This window comes from Calidris pugnax, unplaced genomic scaffold (genome assembly GCF_001431845.1).
Source record: "Calidris pugnax isolate Ruff unplaced genomic scaffold, ASM143184v1 scaffold277, whole genome shotgun sequence".
NCBI lineage: Eukaryota > Metazoa > Chordata > Aves > Charadriiformes > Scolopacidae > Calidris > Calidris pugnax.
This window is the reverse complement of record NW_015091023.1, coordinates 1,241,254-1,255,561: the sequence shown is the minus strand read 5'-3', so window position 1 is coordinate 1,255,561 and position 14,308 is coordinate 1,241,254. Positions and strand designations below refer to the sequence as shown.

Genomic DNA, 14,308 nt, shown 5'->3' with positions numbered 1-14,308 from the left:
CAAAAAGGGAAGCACATCAAAGTTGTCCAAATACCTGGTCAGGAGCTGCCTAATTCCAGAATTTAGATACTTGAGTCACTATACAAATAGATTTTTAGAAGTTATACTCCACTAGTAGTTTCATTAATTGTTATTGACTTCAGTGAAACTAAGATGCAAAGCTGGCACTTAAGCTACTCTTTTAGATTTAGCATTTAGGCAAATCACACCACAATTTTTCACAATTTTAAATAAATTTAAAGAAAGTTGTTTGTTGCTTTTCAAACAAAGAAAACAGAGCAGTTGTAATGGAAAAAAAATCTTTATTACTAAATATATTTATACAACAGTTTTAATCATAAATCAGTATGTCTGGAAATTCTGGTAGCATTTTGTCATTCTTTAAATACTCAAACTTATCGCTTTTTCCAGGTGAATTTCCGTCTGGCTCCCTCTTGACCAGGCTTTTTGCGTTCCTTCACACGTGGGTCAAGTGTTAGTAGTCCAGCTACAAAACACAGAAAAGCACCCATTTCTTTACTGTTATTAGTTAATATCAGAGATGCTACACGGGGGGGATTCAAGGCAGTCAATAACTTGGCATTTGAATTGTAACACCTAGAAGGATAAGGGTTCAATATAAAACACACCAGAAGGAATTTCATCAGTTCTTCTAACATTTTAACTTTTCTTTAGTAACTGAACTTTCTTCACCTATATGAGCCACTAAAAAAATCTCACTTTTTTTTATATCTATATTGCTTAAGCCTTTAGAGCAGCGGTCTCCATACTTTCAATCGTGCAGTCCTACCAGTAAAATATTTTTAAGCATGCACCCCCAATATATCTTTAATTTATGAATTACCTACACTACTGAAATTCTAAGACTTTCTTCCTGCACTCCAATAGATCATCTTGCACAACACCAGGGTGCACACATCCCACAACTTGAAAGTACACTTAGTGTTTTCCAGAATATATTTTGGCAACGTCCAAAACATGTTGAGAATTATGCATTACAGATGTCACATTACAGATACCCAACTCATTACAATTTAAGGGGTACTCCTAAGAAGTCATACTTCTCAGTACTGAAAAAGCTATAATCAACGAAACTTGTTGCAAAAACACTAGCATGAAGATAGCTTTATTTCCATGGATGGCAAGAGAGTGAAAAAATCATAGCTGTTCTGCCAGTATACAGAATCACAGAATCACCATGGTTGGAAGGGACCTCTGAGATCACTGAATCCAACCGTAAAAAAAACAAACCAAAACAAAAAACCACCAAAAAAAAAAAACCACCACAAAACACAATACCCACCACTTCACACCCACCCACAAACCAATAACCTCGGGCACTAGAGCATGCCCTGAAGACCATGTCTACACGTTTCTTAAATACCTCCAGGGATGGTGACTCCACCACCTCCCTGGGCAGGCTGTTCCAGTGCCTCACCACTCTCTCAGTAAAGTAATTCTTCCTAATAGCTAATCTAAATCTCCCCTACTGCAATTTAAGACCATTTCCTCTGGTCCCATCATTATTCCCTTGGGAGAAGAGGCCAACACCCACCTCTCTACAACCTCCTTTCAGGTCGTTGTAGAGATCAATGAGGTCTCCCCTCAGCCTCCTCTTCTCCAAACTAAACATGCCCAGTTCCCTCAGCCTCTCCTCGTATGACTTGTTCTCTAGACCCCTCACCAGCTTGGTGGCTCTCCTCTGGACACGCTCCAGCATTCTCCCTACTAGTCCAGGAAGAGCATAGTTAAAAGCTCACTGTTCATAATTCTGTATTTGTTGAAACAGTATGGCATCTAATTACTGAGAAGCATTCAATACTACAGTTATCCAAGAAAGTTCAACCTTATCCAAGGTAACTTGGATAGAGTTAGGAAACTCTTAATAAAGTACGAGAAGAAAGAAGGTCCTTCAGTCTGGCTATTTGCATGTAATATGTTTATGCTCATTACTATCCCTTCAAAGCTAACCCTCTAGTATTTATGTTCAAGAATAAAACTTTTTTAAATGTGAACAAGATGTGACTAACCAAGTAAAACAAAATACAATCTCAGTACCTTAGAGCTCACTAATGCCTGATCTTGATTCATTTGTTAGTGAATACACATCCATGTTTTGTGATTCTATATTGAGGCAATATATGCTGGTTAATAGACCTAAGAGAGGTCATGAACAGATGGAATAATGCTCAAGAAGTCATCCAAAGCGTACACAAAGGATGCTAGGAAACAAGTGAAAACAACTTATCATTAAATGCAGATCCGTTTCATACAATATACAATGTTTCACTGGGATTATTTACTCAAATTTGCACTATCTGATCCTTAATGATCCTTGTACTAATTCCATTAATTACCAGAAATACATTAAGAAACATTGAAATAATTTCAATTCCTACCTTGCCTCATGAATTCCACCTCCTTTTCTGTCACAAAACTCCTTAAGGCTTTTGCAGAGGCTAAACGTATTGCTCCAGCCTGCGCAGATCTTCCTCCACCAGAGACTGTGCAAACCATATCATGTTTTCCAACTCTGTCAAGAAACTGGAAAGGGAACAGCAACTGTTCTCTAAAAAAAAAAAAAAAGAATAAAATAAGTATATATACATGTATATAAAGTTACATGCTATGTACATTTTTTGTCATAGTATATACAAAACCAGTTAATTTTCAGGCAGATATCCAGAAAGGCATTCCTATCTCTAATTTCCTACTGATATCATCAGGAAATTAGCAGCTAGGAGCATATTCAAACTGCCAATGGTAAGTATTTTAAGTTCAGTTTTGCAATTACTTTTGTTTAACTGATTTTCTATAGATGCCAAGATGTCAGCTCTGGATATTCAAACTGAACAATCTCACACTCTACTCTAGAATTCAGAAACCACAATATAAAATAAAAATCACACAAGGGATAGAAACGTTCTCAGCCTTCTGAGAAGTCTTCTCTATATCAGACTGTGCAAATCCTCCAAAATCTGAAGTGTCTCACCTTGTTTGCTTCCATTATGTTACTTGTATGCCAGAGTAGTTACACATGCATACAATTTGCAGATCTCTCAAGAAACATTTAAAGATACCTTTTCTTATTTATTTATTTTTAAAATAAACTGCAAGCCCTTTCTATGGGGACCATAATTTGAACTATCCAAATATTCTGTGCTCTTGGGTTTTGCATCTCTTCAGAAAGGGAGAGACAAGAAATACAGAGCAAGATTTACTTATCAGTTCTTATACTACTGACTCCTGAAAACCCGGAGGAAAAGTAAGACCAATTTTCATAAAACAGATAGTTATACAGAAACAAGAACGTAGCATCAACTCTGTGGAACACAGCACCAAAATATAATTGCATAGCACAACTTTTGCTGGAATAAGTACAGCAAGTATACAGCATTTCATAGTGCTCTCACCTATCCTGCAGCACTGGGAAGTAATGCAAAATGTCTATTCCATTCACCGTAATTTTTCCACTCCCATTGTCATAAACTACTGCAGTAGCTTTTGCCGTTTTTCTTGTACCTTAAAGGAATTAAAACCAATCTGTTATGAGGCTTCAGTATTCTACAAAACTTCCAAGTCCACAAGAAGTTAAGCAAATCTGAACATTTTCACACAGTTACCAGCTGTTTCTTTTTGGAGGCTGAGGTAACAAAAAAAAAATTAAGAGAAAGGAATAAATATACTGAAAGCTAGTTGTTCATTGTATTTTAATCAGTGTCTATTAAGAAAAAGGGGAAGTATGTGTTGAGAGGAGGTAGAGATAATGCTACCTCCCATAACTTCAGTAGATCAGGACACTTTCTTGATATGGTGATGTCATAGTATATAAAAATAAACAGTTTGTTGAACACCTACATTTACCGTAAGTACAATTTCTAGTAATATTAAAATAATTTATAAAATCATACAAAAGGTACAGTAGTTTAGGAATATTCACAGGGAAAAGGTTAACACTTTAATGGCACTGGTACAAGCAATGCCTATGCATCATTTAGCACAATTTCCTCAGAACTAACTGTAAGCAGTAATTTCTAAGTTCATTAGCTTCAAGTTAAGCCATGACAAACTCTCTGTGCTACAGCCTAAGACCAATCTTCTGTAGGACAAATGGAGAAATCATTCTGATAAAGGAATTATGAAACAAATCAGACAATTTTCTTAATTTAAGAGGGTGATGGGACAAACAAGACTGTTCTTAAACTTATAAAATCTGATGGCTTTTCTGAAATAACATAGGTTGCATGTTTATCAAGCTTCAATAACTACTGTTCTGAAGACACTACTGGAAACCAGTGTGGATTAAACCCCAGTTTGGCGCTCTCACATCTCCTTGTTGTCACATCATCTTGAAGCCACCCCAGCTAGGACAGAGCTCTCTAGCCATTTTGCCCCTTCAATTCTCTGCAACTATTATCATCTGCTGCCCACTGCTTAAGAATACAGGTCATCTCTGACCAAGATTCCTCTTCAATGTACAGCATATATATAAAGTGTGTGTATGTGCATTTGTCCAGAAAGTCAGACTTTCCTACACGTTGTTGCTACACTATTTTTTCTAGGCAAACAGTCATATCCTATATAATTTCACTCTTCTACTATGTGTCTCTCTACTGAAAATGTAAACAGCCTGTGTTTAGAAAAGAGACTGATCTTCATGTCTCTCCTCTAACATTCATTCTGTCTCAGTACCAATGCCTGATTCCCATCTCTGTCCATAACGCTAGCTGTGGTTTGTCCACTTGTTTAAAAAATTTAGGAATTCCCTCTTTGCGTTTTGCTAGGCTGCTTGCAAATATCCAAATGCATTGCTATTTATTCTTTGCATCTATGAAATCTTCCTTTGCTGGATTGCCTACAAAAGTCACAACAAAGGTGCCTAGGATGCTTAGGCCACTAAGTAACTACTCTGTTACACCCATGGAATTTTCCAGGTGTGTTTGTGCTCCCCCGGCCCCCTGCCCTTTATGTTCAACAGTTGACTCTTGCCAGCAATGAAAGCCCTTTTGTATCCTACAACATGTAGGGCAACAGTGTCCTACAGAGGTACTGCCATAGAGAAATACAGATAAAAACTAACAGTTGATAGACTCTTTGCCAAAAACCTTCCACTTCATTACCAGGCCATGTCATAACTTAGTATGTTGTAACATAATTAACAACTAGACATGCAATATACACATAAGCATATAAAATGAAGTAACGACACATTCAGCAGCGTTGTATATACTATAAAGAAAGTAGCACGAAGAGCAAACCATTCTGCATCGTTACCAACCAAGCTGACACTATTACCTTCACCGGTGCTGAAGGCCACTCCTCGCTCATCGTACTTCAAGGGCTCAATCACGACCTTCTGTAACTGGGCAGGAACTTCCTTGGTAAACTTTCGTATATACTTCTCCTCCATGTCACCACATGGCAACGTCATCAGTTTTTGTATGAGCTGAATAAATCTTGAATACTGTAGACAACAAGATTTCATTAAAGGATGCAAGTGTAATTGCATTTGCTAAAACTTTCTATTTTTATATAATTGATCTTTCCTACTTCACTGTTATTGATGATTTCTGACAAGATGACACTTTTGCACCTACATGCTGATTTAAGAACAGCATGCAGATGCATCATTTTCTGTGTGACTAAAGATACCTAGTTCTTTCTTCAGGCAACAATGAAACTTTAATTCAACGCATAACCAGCCCCTTTGTAATAAAGGATTATTGTAGGAGAATGAAGTTCGTGTCACTTTTAAAAAGACAACATTGAGGGGGGTCTTCATTCTTTTATTATTGTTTTATTAAAATGAAAAAAGGAAAAGATTTTCACCTCATTTTCAGTAAGTCAGAGTGTTCATTGACTTGGAAATAATTTTATTTCACTAAACTGAACCTCTTAAATGATTATATTTCATAATATATACAGGAAATACCTATCTATCTATCTTTGGCTGTTCAAGCTGAGTTACTTTAATGTTTATGATTTCCTTTAAAACCGAACAATCAAGCTATTTAAAAATTCAAGAGATACTTGACTTAAAGGGCAACCTCTCGAAATAAATTATCCTTTGCTACTGTGTGGTTCTCCTTCCCCCTTACACCCCCCTCCAAAGTTCTTCAACATGTGATTAAAGAGTAAACACCACTGTGTTAACCCATTTGTGCTAAAAGCTGGGATGTCCTGTTATAAAGTGTTACTGGCAGAAGCACTAGACTGCTGGTCACTGGATATAAAATATATCATCTAAAATGGATTTTTCTTATAATAAACTTCTTTTGAAAGCTTTCTTTACTTACAAGCTGCTATTAAAAGTATTTTTTCTTCCCTCTGTTACCAGAGTCTTCTGCACAAAATTAATACTTTTCTTGTAACCTGGAACTCTGACATCACTTAGGAAGCTACTTCTGTCTAATGATATGACACAGATGCGTGATAAACCCTTTGAAGAGTAGAAATATAAAGATACAAAAATCTAAAAATCAGAGGCTGTAGATGAAGAAAGCTTTCAACAGTTTTCAGTTGCAGAGTGCAAAGGAAAAAAAAAAATCAATAGCTCTGATTTTGTTTAATAATGCAAACACTACAGAAAATTTTGTTGCAATGGCAAAATAGAAGAATTTGAGCAGGTAAGACTGGTAGCTCATACCGAGACATTTCAAATATATTTAAATGAAGTTTGTTCCTGTAGGCTTAGGCTTTGTGAGAGGTCAGTATGTAAAACGTTTGAGGGTTTGGTTGTGTGGTTTGTTTTAGTTTATTACAGTCTACTTTTACAGATGTAGAGTGTAGAAAAAACAAGAAGTAAAGAACAACTGGTCCAGTTCCTGGTACTCGAGAGGAAAGACAGCTATTCCAAACGCAGGAGCTACTGAAAACACTGAAGTCATAACTGAAGTCGTAACTGCTTTTACTGCAAGCAAGATAGATGTAGTCTCCTGGGTATACCAAGATGAAGAATTTAAAACAGGGATTTCTAACTTATGCTTATAGACCACAATCTGCCTGAGACCCTTTCACACCACCCATAGACAAGGAAGCCATCACATTACCGTTCTGGATGACAAGTGAGCATAGGGCATGTTTGCTGCTGCTTTGCTATTTTTGCAATGATGCTGTCCACAGGACAGAAGACATTGAAAAACACTGTTTCTATGTGAGAAAATACTTGGATGCTCAGAAAATAGTGTTATATTGTCTGGTCTATTCAAGCTTAAACTTCCCTGAAGGTGGCCACATAGACTGAACCTGCTGTTAGAAAATCTAATGCTATTTAGGGGACTGTAGGAAAAAAGCTCTGAGCGAGAAAAAAGTGTATGGCTACCAGGATGAATAGTCTTATTCCCAGAGTTAAAGAAGGACACCAAATCTAGACAGTGACACTGTTTGCACATACTGGGGAAACTTCAAAACTCTCCTCTGTCCCACCATATTGATATCAAGGAGAATATAACTAGGACACATCTGTATCAGTCCAAAGACCTATATAGCTTTGTATCTTGTTTCTGCTATTTAATTCTGTAGTCAATCAATTAAGAAAAGGACTCCTTATTTCTGATCAGCTTTCTCTGTGATTTTTCTGTCATTATCACGTCCTTCTGAAGATTAATAAATCCGAAACTCCATGCAGGTTTACCATTACATAAACCCATCGCACTTCCTATTGAGTATTTATCCCTTCTCTACAATAAGTAACAGAGCTTCTAGCACTGTCTGTTTTTCATCTGTAACTAGAATAAGTTACTCTGTTCCTGACTACATAACTAGATGACAAGAAACAAGTGCTCTAAGGCTTCACAATGTTACCAGGAGAAAAACTAAACTATCTTAGTAACAATGGAAAACCCTTAATAGTTCTATATTGTGTTAGATTAAAAAAAAAAGCAACACAGGGTGCTTTTCAAAACATCATGAATGTAATAGTGCTGTGAGCATATATAGACTTTTCAAAAGAATTTTCTTCCTTCTTATAAAGCACCTGCTTCTATCTAGTACTTTTCAGCACCCAAAAATGTACCCAGAGTCCATATTTTTAAGACAGAGGCCTCCTTAAGATTAGAAAGATTAATTACTTACATCATTATCTGACAGTTTTTCTAACAACATTTCTTCCAATTCAATCTTAGTCAGCCATCTGCTGCCAACCAGGTTTCTGTTTAAAATATCACACATATTCTCCCTTTAATTAACCATGCAATTAGAGTTACATCACAAAGGACCACACATACAGTCAGTCTTCGTTCAGAAACACATTTTCCATTATAAAAGAATACAGATCACATTCCTATAGTAAACATGAGAAAGCCCACATTGATTTTAAAAGATTTTTTGAAAGGGATAGTAACTTCACATATTGAATTAACCACATGAAAATTATGAGTATCAGTTATGCATTATTCATATTATTGAAGTCCGAGATTGAGCTAGAGTAATATTGTAATAGTAAGCGATCCTCCCCACAACTTAGGACGCAGTTTTAAAAGCCTGCTACTAGAAAAAGTTTGGCTTATAGGCAGCAAAGAACAAAATCAAAGGCAGAAAATTAAAATCAAGTTCTAAAATAACAGAATTTCGTCTCTGGTATTTACTTTTCTGATCAATACAAAAAACTCCACTTGCAGTGAGCATGGTCAAAGTACTAATGCAGCAATGATACGCTGTATTTTACCTACTGTGTAATCTTCACTGGCCCAGCACAGAAACTGCACTGGTTATAGCAAACCCAGAGATTTTTAAGAACACAGACTCATATGGAGATGTTAACACAAAGAAAACCAATGCTTGAATTAAATCTTTGTGAACTATGTATGATCTGAAGTGATTAACAAAGCTTAATGCCACCATAAATATACATGCCAACACTATCAGGTAAATAAGGCAAAGCTGTAACTAGTTTCTTACCTCTTTAGGTTTTTTAGAAACAATCTTAATTAATGTTTTCAGCAGCATTAAGGAAGCTGTGATTCAGAAAAGCACTCCTGAAGGTGATTTTAAGTAGTACTTCTTCTTAAGTATGTATTTTAATGCTTTTCTGAGTTAGGGCATGAGAAACATTTATTTAGAAACGATGCTGGATTTAACAGTAATTTTAAGAAGTTTCCAATCCTGACAAACTCAAGTATATACTTAGATTTACATATTGCTACTTCCAGTGAAGTCAATGAAATTTTTTACATGTGAAAAGCTATAAACATAATGTAGTTGAAAATCTGCACCTCACCCTACAGTTAATATTACAGAACATGTCCACAGCAGATTATTTCCTGGAAATAAAAAAAAAATGAACAGCCTTTCCCACCCACCCTCTACCTACACTTTGGAGATAAATTATCCAGGCTAATCTCAGAGGAAGTACCATATCCAATGTGGAAAATAAGTCTCAAAAATCCTTTAAATTCTCTGAGCTTTTACAAACCTAACAGGGAAAAACCTTTCAACTCTGACTAGCTTTAGGTCATTTTTCACATCAGTAAATCCACTGGCTGAGCTCTGTAAGGAGTCAGGTTATTTTTCAGCAGCATACACCAAGAGACTGAATTCATTTGTTCTCTTGTCTGCTCAGAAGCTAACATGAACCTATGATAAAACATTCTGTGGGTCATAGGACACTATTTATATCATGAAGAAACATGAACTTCTGTTATTTAAGAAATTGAAATAATCTCAGCAAATTAATCCTTTCTCTTCCTAACATAAATAACAAATGGCTGTAATTAAGAAATGACAAACCAACATGATGTGCAACTGGAACAGCCCATAAATCTGGCTAGAAAATACACAGCAAGAACAAAGATAAAAACAACGTGGACAGTGAAAAAGTAACTATACAGATAAGCAGTAAATGCCAAAATCAAAACTTCCTATCTGCATCCGTTTTTTTTAAAGACGTGCTTAATTTAATATTCTAATATATCATAAAATCATTGCAAAAAATCTCAAAATAGAAAATCAAGAATACAGCCTGAGAGAAGCAAACCATTCTTCAAGCATATACCCATTTCAAAGACAATCCTGACTGTATGCACTAAAAAAATAACTGTAGCATCTTCCATAGCTGCTTCTGGCTGATGTGTATCTTTTCTGTCCAGTAGCTAACTAGCTGGAGAGATTGCTGTGCATACCAGAGAAGTTAGAGGAAAAAGAAGAGGAACTAAATTGAATTACCAATAATGATGATATTTAAACAAAACCAACCAAATAAACTTGTCTAAAATTACTATAGTTTTCGATGATTTAGCTGTTCAAAGCCATTAGAAGAAAAATAAAGTGAAATAAAGTCTTTTGATACTTTTCAAGGTAAATATGGGTAAGTAAAAATATTCAAGAGCTGTTATTAATGAAAGACTATTAAAGAGCTGAGCTTCGGGCCGTAGGATTTTTCCAACAGATAAGCAACTTATTTGGTATTTCAAAAGGCTTTGTTTTCTTATGAAGAATTTACTTCCTTCTTTAAAAACCTTTACTAAAGAAATAATTAGAAAACTATACAGACACAGAGTCCTGAATGTTCCCACACTTCAGAATTTTTACATAGGAGAAAATATTGAAAACATCAGCAAGACATTAAAGAGCAAGAAAAATAGGTGACATTTCCCTTTTTTAGCAGTGAGAACACTCCACACATACATACTGCAGGTAACACTTTTCAACCTGAAATTACCATACAAATATTAGACAAAGAACCCGGGAAGAGTCTGAAAATGTGTTTGTAGAATAAAAGGCAGGTAGGGTGGGGAACTACAAAAAGTGCCAAAACAACATATTGAAGCATTTTAAGTAAATTAGTTAACAACATTCATCCAACTGCAAGCTTACCTTTTTTCCTTCTGAGAAGGAAGGTCTTGATCTGTCAGCTCGTCTTGATATTTCTGAACACTTAGCAATTTTTCATATGTTTCCTAAAATGTATACAGAAAATGTATTTAAATGCTTTTGTCCGTTTAATATTTAAATTTTGTTATTTAACACATTTATATGGTTTTAGTCTTCAAACACATAAAAGGCAGAAGTCAGAAAAAAGAAGAGCTCTGACTATTAATAAAAATATAGCAAGTTAAATCTAAACCCACAAACATTTAAACAGTATATATAATATTTTCACATGCAGTTCAATGTAATTAATTTTGAATTCTGGTATTTTTTGTCAATAGTGTTTGTTGCCTTCTTACATATGCTTGCAAAAAAAAGTAATTCTCAACTGTATACATCAACTACATTTGTATAATGGATGTAACTCCAAAACACTGCAAATTAATTTCATGAGTATATCCACATTTTAGTTTCTCTTCCTCAAAATACTGACAGGGTTTAAGATCGTAAATAATTTCATTTAGTTAGATTTCTGTACATTTAGAGTACCAGTTTTATTGGTGACCTGTATCAATCAGAACTCCCTCTTACCCAGGCATGTCTATAGGGACACACAGAGTTTACAGTTACCACAATCAGAATTTCTGTTCTTTCAAGTACTGCAGATATATTTAATCTGCATTTTTAGTATTTTTTTTGAACAGTTTTCTCAACATTCTTAGCTATGCCATTATTTTCAAACAATGCTGTAACAGTGATTTACTTCAGTGATTTTACTTCAGAAAAACAAAAGGAAAAATATTCCAAAAAGTCACACTGAAAATATTACAAAAGAAAGCACACTTTTAAAACAGTATTTTCAGGGTTTTTTTTTTTTCCTGTTCAGAAACTTTTAGAGACTATATGGTTCTAAAATATAACAACTAATACTCTGAATTACAACAGCAATTCAAATCACAAGTTAAATAGGAGTATTTGAGGAAATAATTATGAACGATATTGAAACAAAACAGGATTGTTGTACTACAACAAAGTATTTATATTCCAAATAATTTATTTCCATTAACAAGTGAAAACAGAAACCTTATAATAACGTTCATATACCTTAACATAATGAGTTTTAGCAAATACCAGAAAGAAACTATGGTGTAAGAATTAGTGGGGACAATGAACAATGGTTGGGGTTGTTGGTTTTTTTTCTTTGCATTACTTTTTAAAAAAAACAAGAAAAGAAACATGAAATACCAGTTCTTAACATAACTGGGATTTGCAACAGTATGCAATGAAGTTTCTACAACACTTTACATTCAAAAAACCCCAAACAAACAAAAAAACACAACCCAGAACCCCTTGCTTAGTTATATACACCTACCATTCAAGCTGATTTATCCACTAATATAAAAATACACCCGCACATATACTAAAAATATTTGTACTTAAAGTGTATGAACTAAGAACAGATTGTTATCTGAGCTGCGCTCCAAGCATTTAAATAGGGACAATTCACTGAAGTATTTGATGCAGGTCAATGGTTACATTTTTAACAGCACAGGGGAACAAAAGTATTTTTGGAATAACTCCACAGTATAAAATCCTGAAGTACAAAATTGTCCACTTTTCTTCGCGACAACAAAAGAACTCGTATCATAGCAGTATGCCTTTCAGAAATCATTTATTTTTGATAGAGATAATTGTATCAGACAGGAACTAGGAAAATTTTTCAACTTAAAAAAAGAAATCTCTACCTTCAAACACGGGAAACAGCAGATAAAAGAGCACAATAAATCATATTTACACATATTTCCAAACCTCACAAATATACCTGTAGATCTCTAAGATAACAAGATATGGTAGCACAACTTTGGGCAAGATTCATGTCACATCACACTAATAATCTTAACAGCTCCATTCAGTGCTGACTATTAAGCTGCAAAAACTATTGACTACATGGGAAAAGCACAGACGTGGTTTGGGTTAGAGGGTGTGGGATGCCTGACACCAAGCAATGTTCAGGCATCTGTAGTTAGACACGAAGAAGAATCAGTATGGAAACTTCCACTCTGGACTGTCGAGAGAGGGAAGAGAAGGGCAAGGAGAGCTGTGGCTGGCCCTCAGCCATCTGGGGAGAGCTCAGCTGGAAGAGGCTTAGAGACTCCTGCGAGCTCATTTGGAAGAAGTCAAACAAGACACAAAGAAGATATTTTGGTGCTAGATGACCAAAAGAGGTACTGGGTTAGGAGGTCTTATAAATGGATATGGAAGCTTTTCATTTTACCGCTAACCTCTCTGCTTACCTCTTGCCTTCATAAGGCATAGAGTGTCACCTTTCCACCTGGCAAAAGCAGTCTCCAGCCTGCCTCCTCACCAATACCCATCACCTTCACTATGCTCTGGCATTTACATTCATCTGCTGGAACACTCAGCAAAATAATACCAGGAGCTCAACAAAAGCACAACTGTATCACAGTTCCCTAAAAAAGGGCAGCGGGAGGGAATCACAGTTGTTACCTCAGGACAGACTGACTACAGTCAGACTTGTTTCTCAACAGTAACTGAAGAATTTTCAAGTAACACGAAACAAGATAAAGGTAGAATTCAGGATTTTGTATCATATTCAGAAACTACTGATATACACACGTAAAGAGAACGAAGGGCAGGTTGCCACCCACCAGTTTTTAGCCTCAGAAATGCATTGTAACAACTACAAAGAAAGCTTTACAACAGCTGGATCTCCTGAAGATCCTCCCTAGGTATTCCCAAAGAACACCAACACTCCACAGCCTGTTTAAGTTCTAAGAATGTGCACTTCAAGAATTAAAATGATCTCTTTGAACTATTCTGGTTAAACTACAGTAATCGTGTCCATTCATACAAAGAACCCTTAACACAGGAGATGAAGTCAAACAACATTAAAAAGGAGTATTTTAAAATACTTACAAGTGTAAGAGAAACACTAAATATAATTTCCTGCGTAATTCTGGCAATGAAAGTGGACTTGCATCTCCTATGAAATAAAATTCAGGGCTTAAGTATTAAAAAAAAAAAAATAATTAATGCATGTACTTAATCTCTGTAAAGAGATGAAGTTAACAGACTAAAAGAACCACTCACATGCGAAGTAAAGTATGTGGATGAGCCTTTGCAAAATCAGGAGTCACATGTAATGCCCAATAATTTATCTGACAAATCTTCACTCCTCAACAGCTAAAGAAAGCTTCTGAAGACACACTTGCTTTTTCAAAGCTGGCAGGTGAAGATTTTACTAATCACTTCAGGATTCAATAGTCCAATTCATGAATGTACACATCTGTGTGTCTTGTAAACTCAGCTATTACACAATCAAAATAGCTGATTTTACAAGATTGACTACGTACTGAAATGCTTCCATTTCTAATAGAGAGATCAAATTTCAGATGTCTAACAAGATGATTTCTTTTAAAATAAAAAAAAAAATATTATTTTTACCCTGCAAAAAAGATTTAGGGAAGAAATTAGCAAATGG

At 35.4% G+C, this 14,308-nt stretch overlaps 1 protein-coding gene across 1 annotated transcript in view; it reads right to left on the bottom strand.

Moving 5' to 3' along the window:
- Nucleotides 1-285: 285 nt before the first annotated feature.
- Nucleotides 286-14,308, bottom strand: part of MRPS9 (mitochondrial ribosomal protein S9) — a 30,993-nt gene continuing 16,970 nt past the window's right edge. The window contains exons 6-11 of the mRNA XM_014955846.1: nucleotides 10,813-10,895; nucleotides 8,074-8,149; nucleotides 5,296-5,464; nucleotides 3,414-3,522; nucleotides 2,400-2,569; nucleotides 286-487 (exon numbers count right to left, since the gene is read on the bottom strand). Of these exons, the coding sequence (XP_014811332.1) occupies nucleotides 396-487; nucleotides 2,400-2,569; nucleotides 3,414-3,522; nucleotides 5,296-5,464; nucleotides 8,074-8,149; nucleotides 10,813-10,895 (699 nt within the window). The 3' untranslated portion in view covers nucleotides 286-395. The remainder of the gene's footprint in view (nucleotides 488-2,399; nucleotides 2,570-3,413; nucleotides 3,523-5,295; nucleotides 5,465-8,073; nucleotides 8,150-10,812; nucleotides 10,896-14,308) is intronic.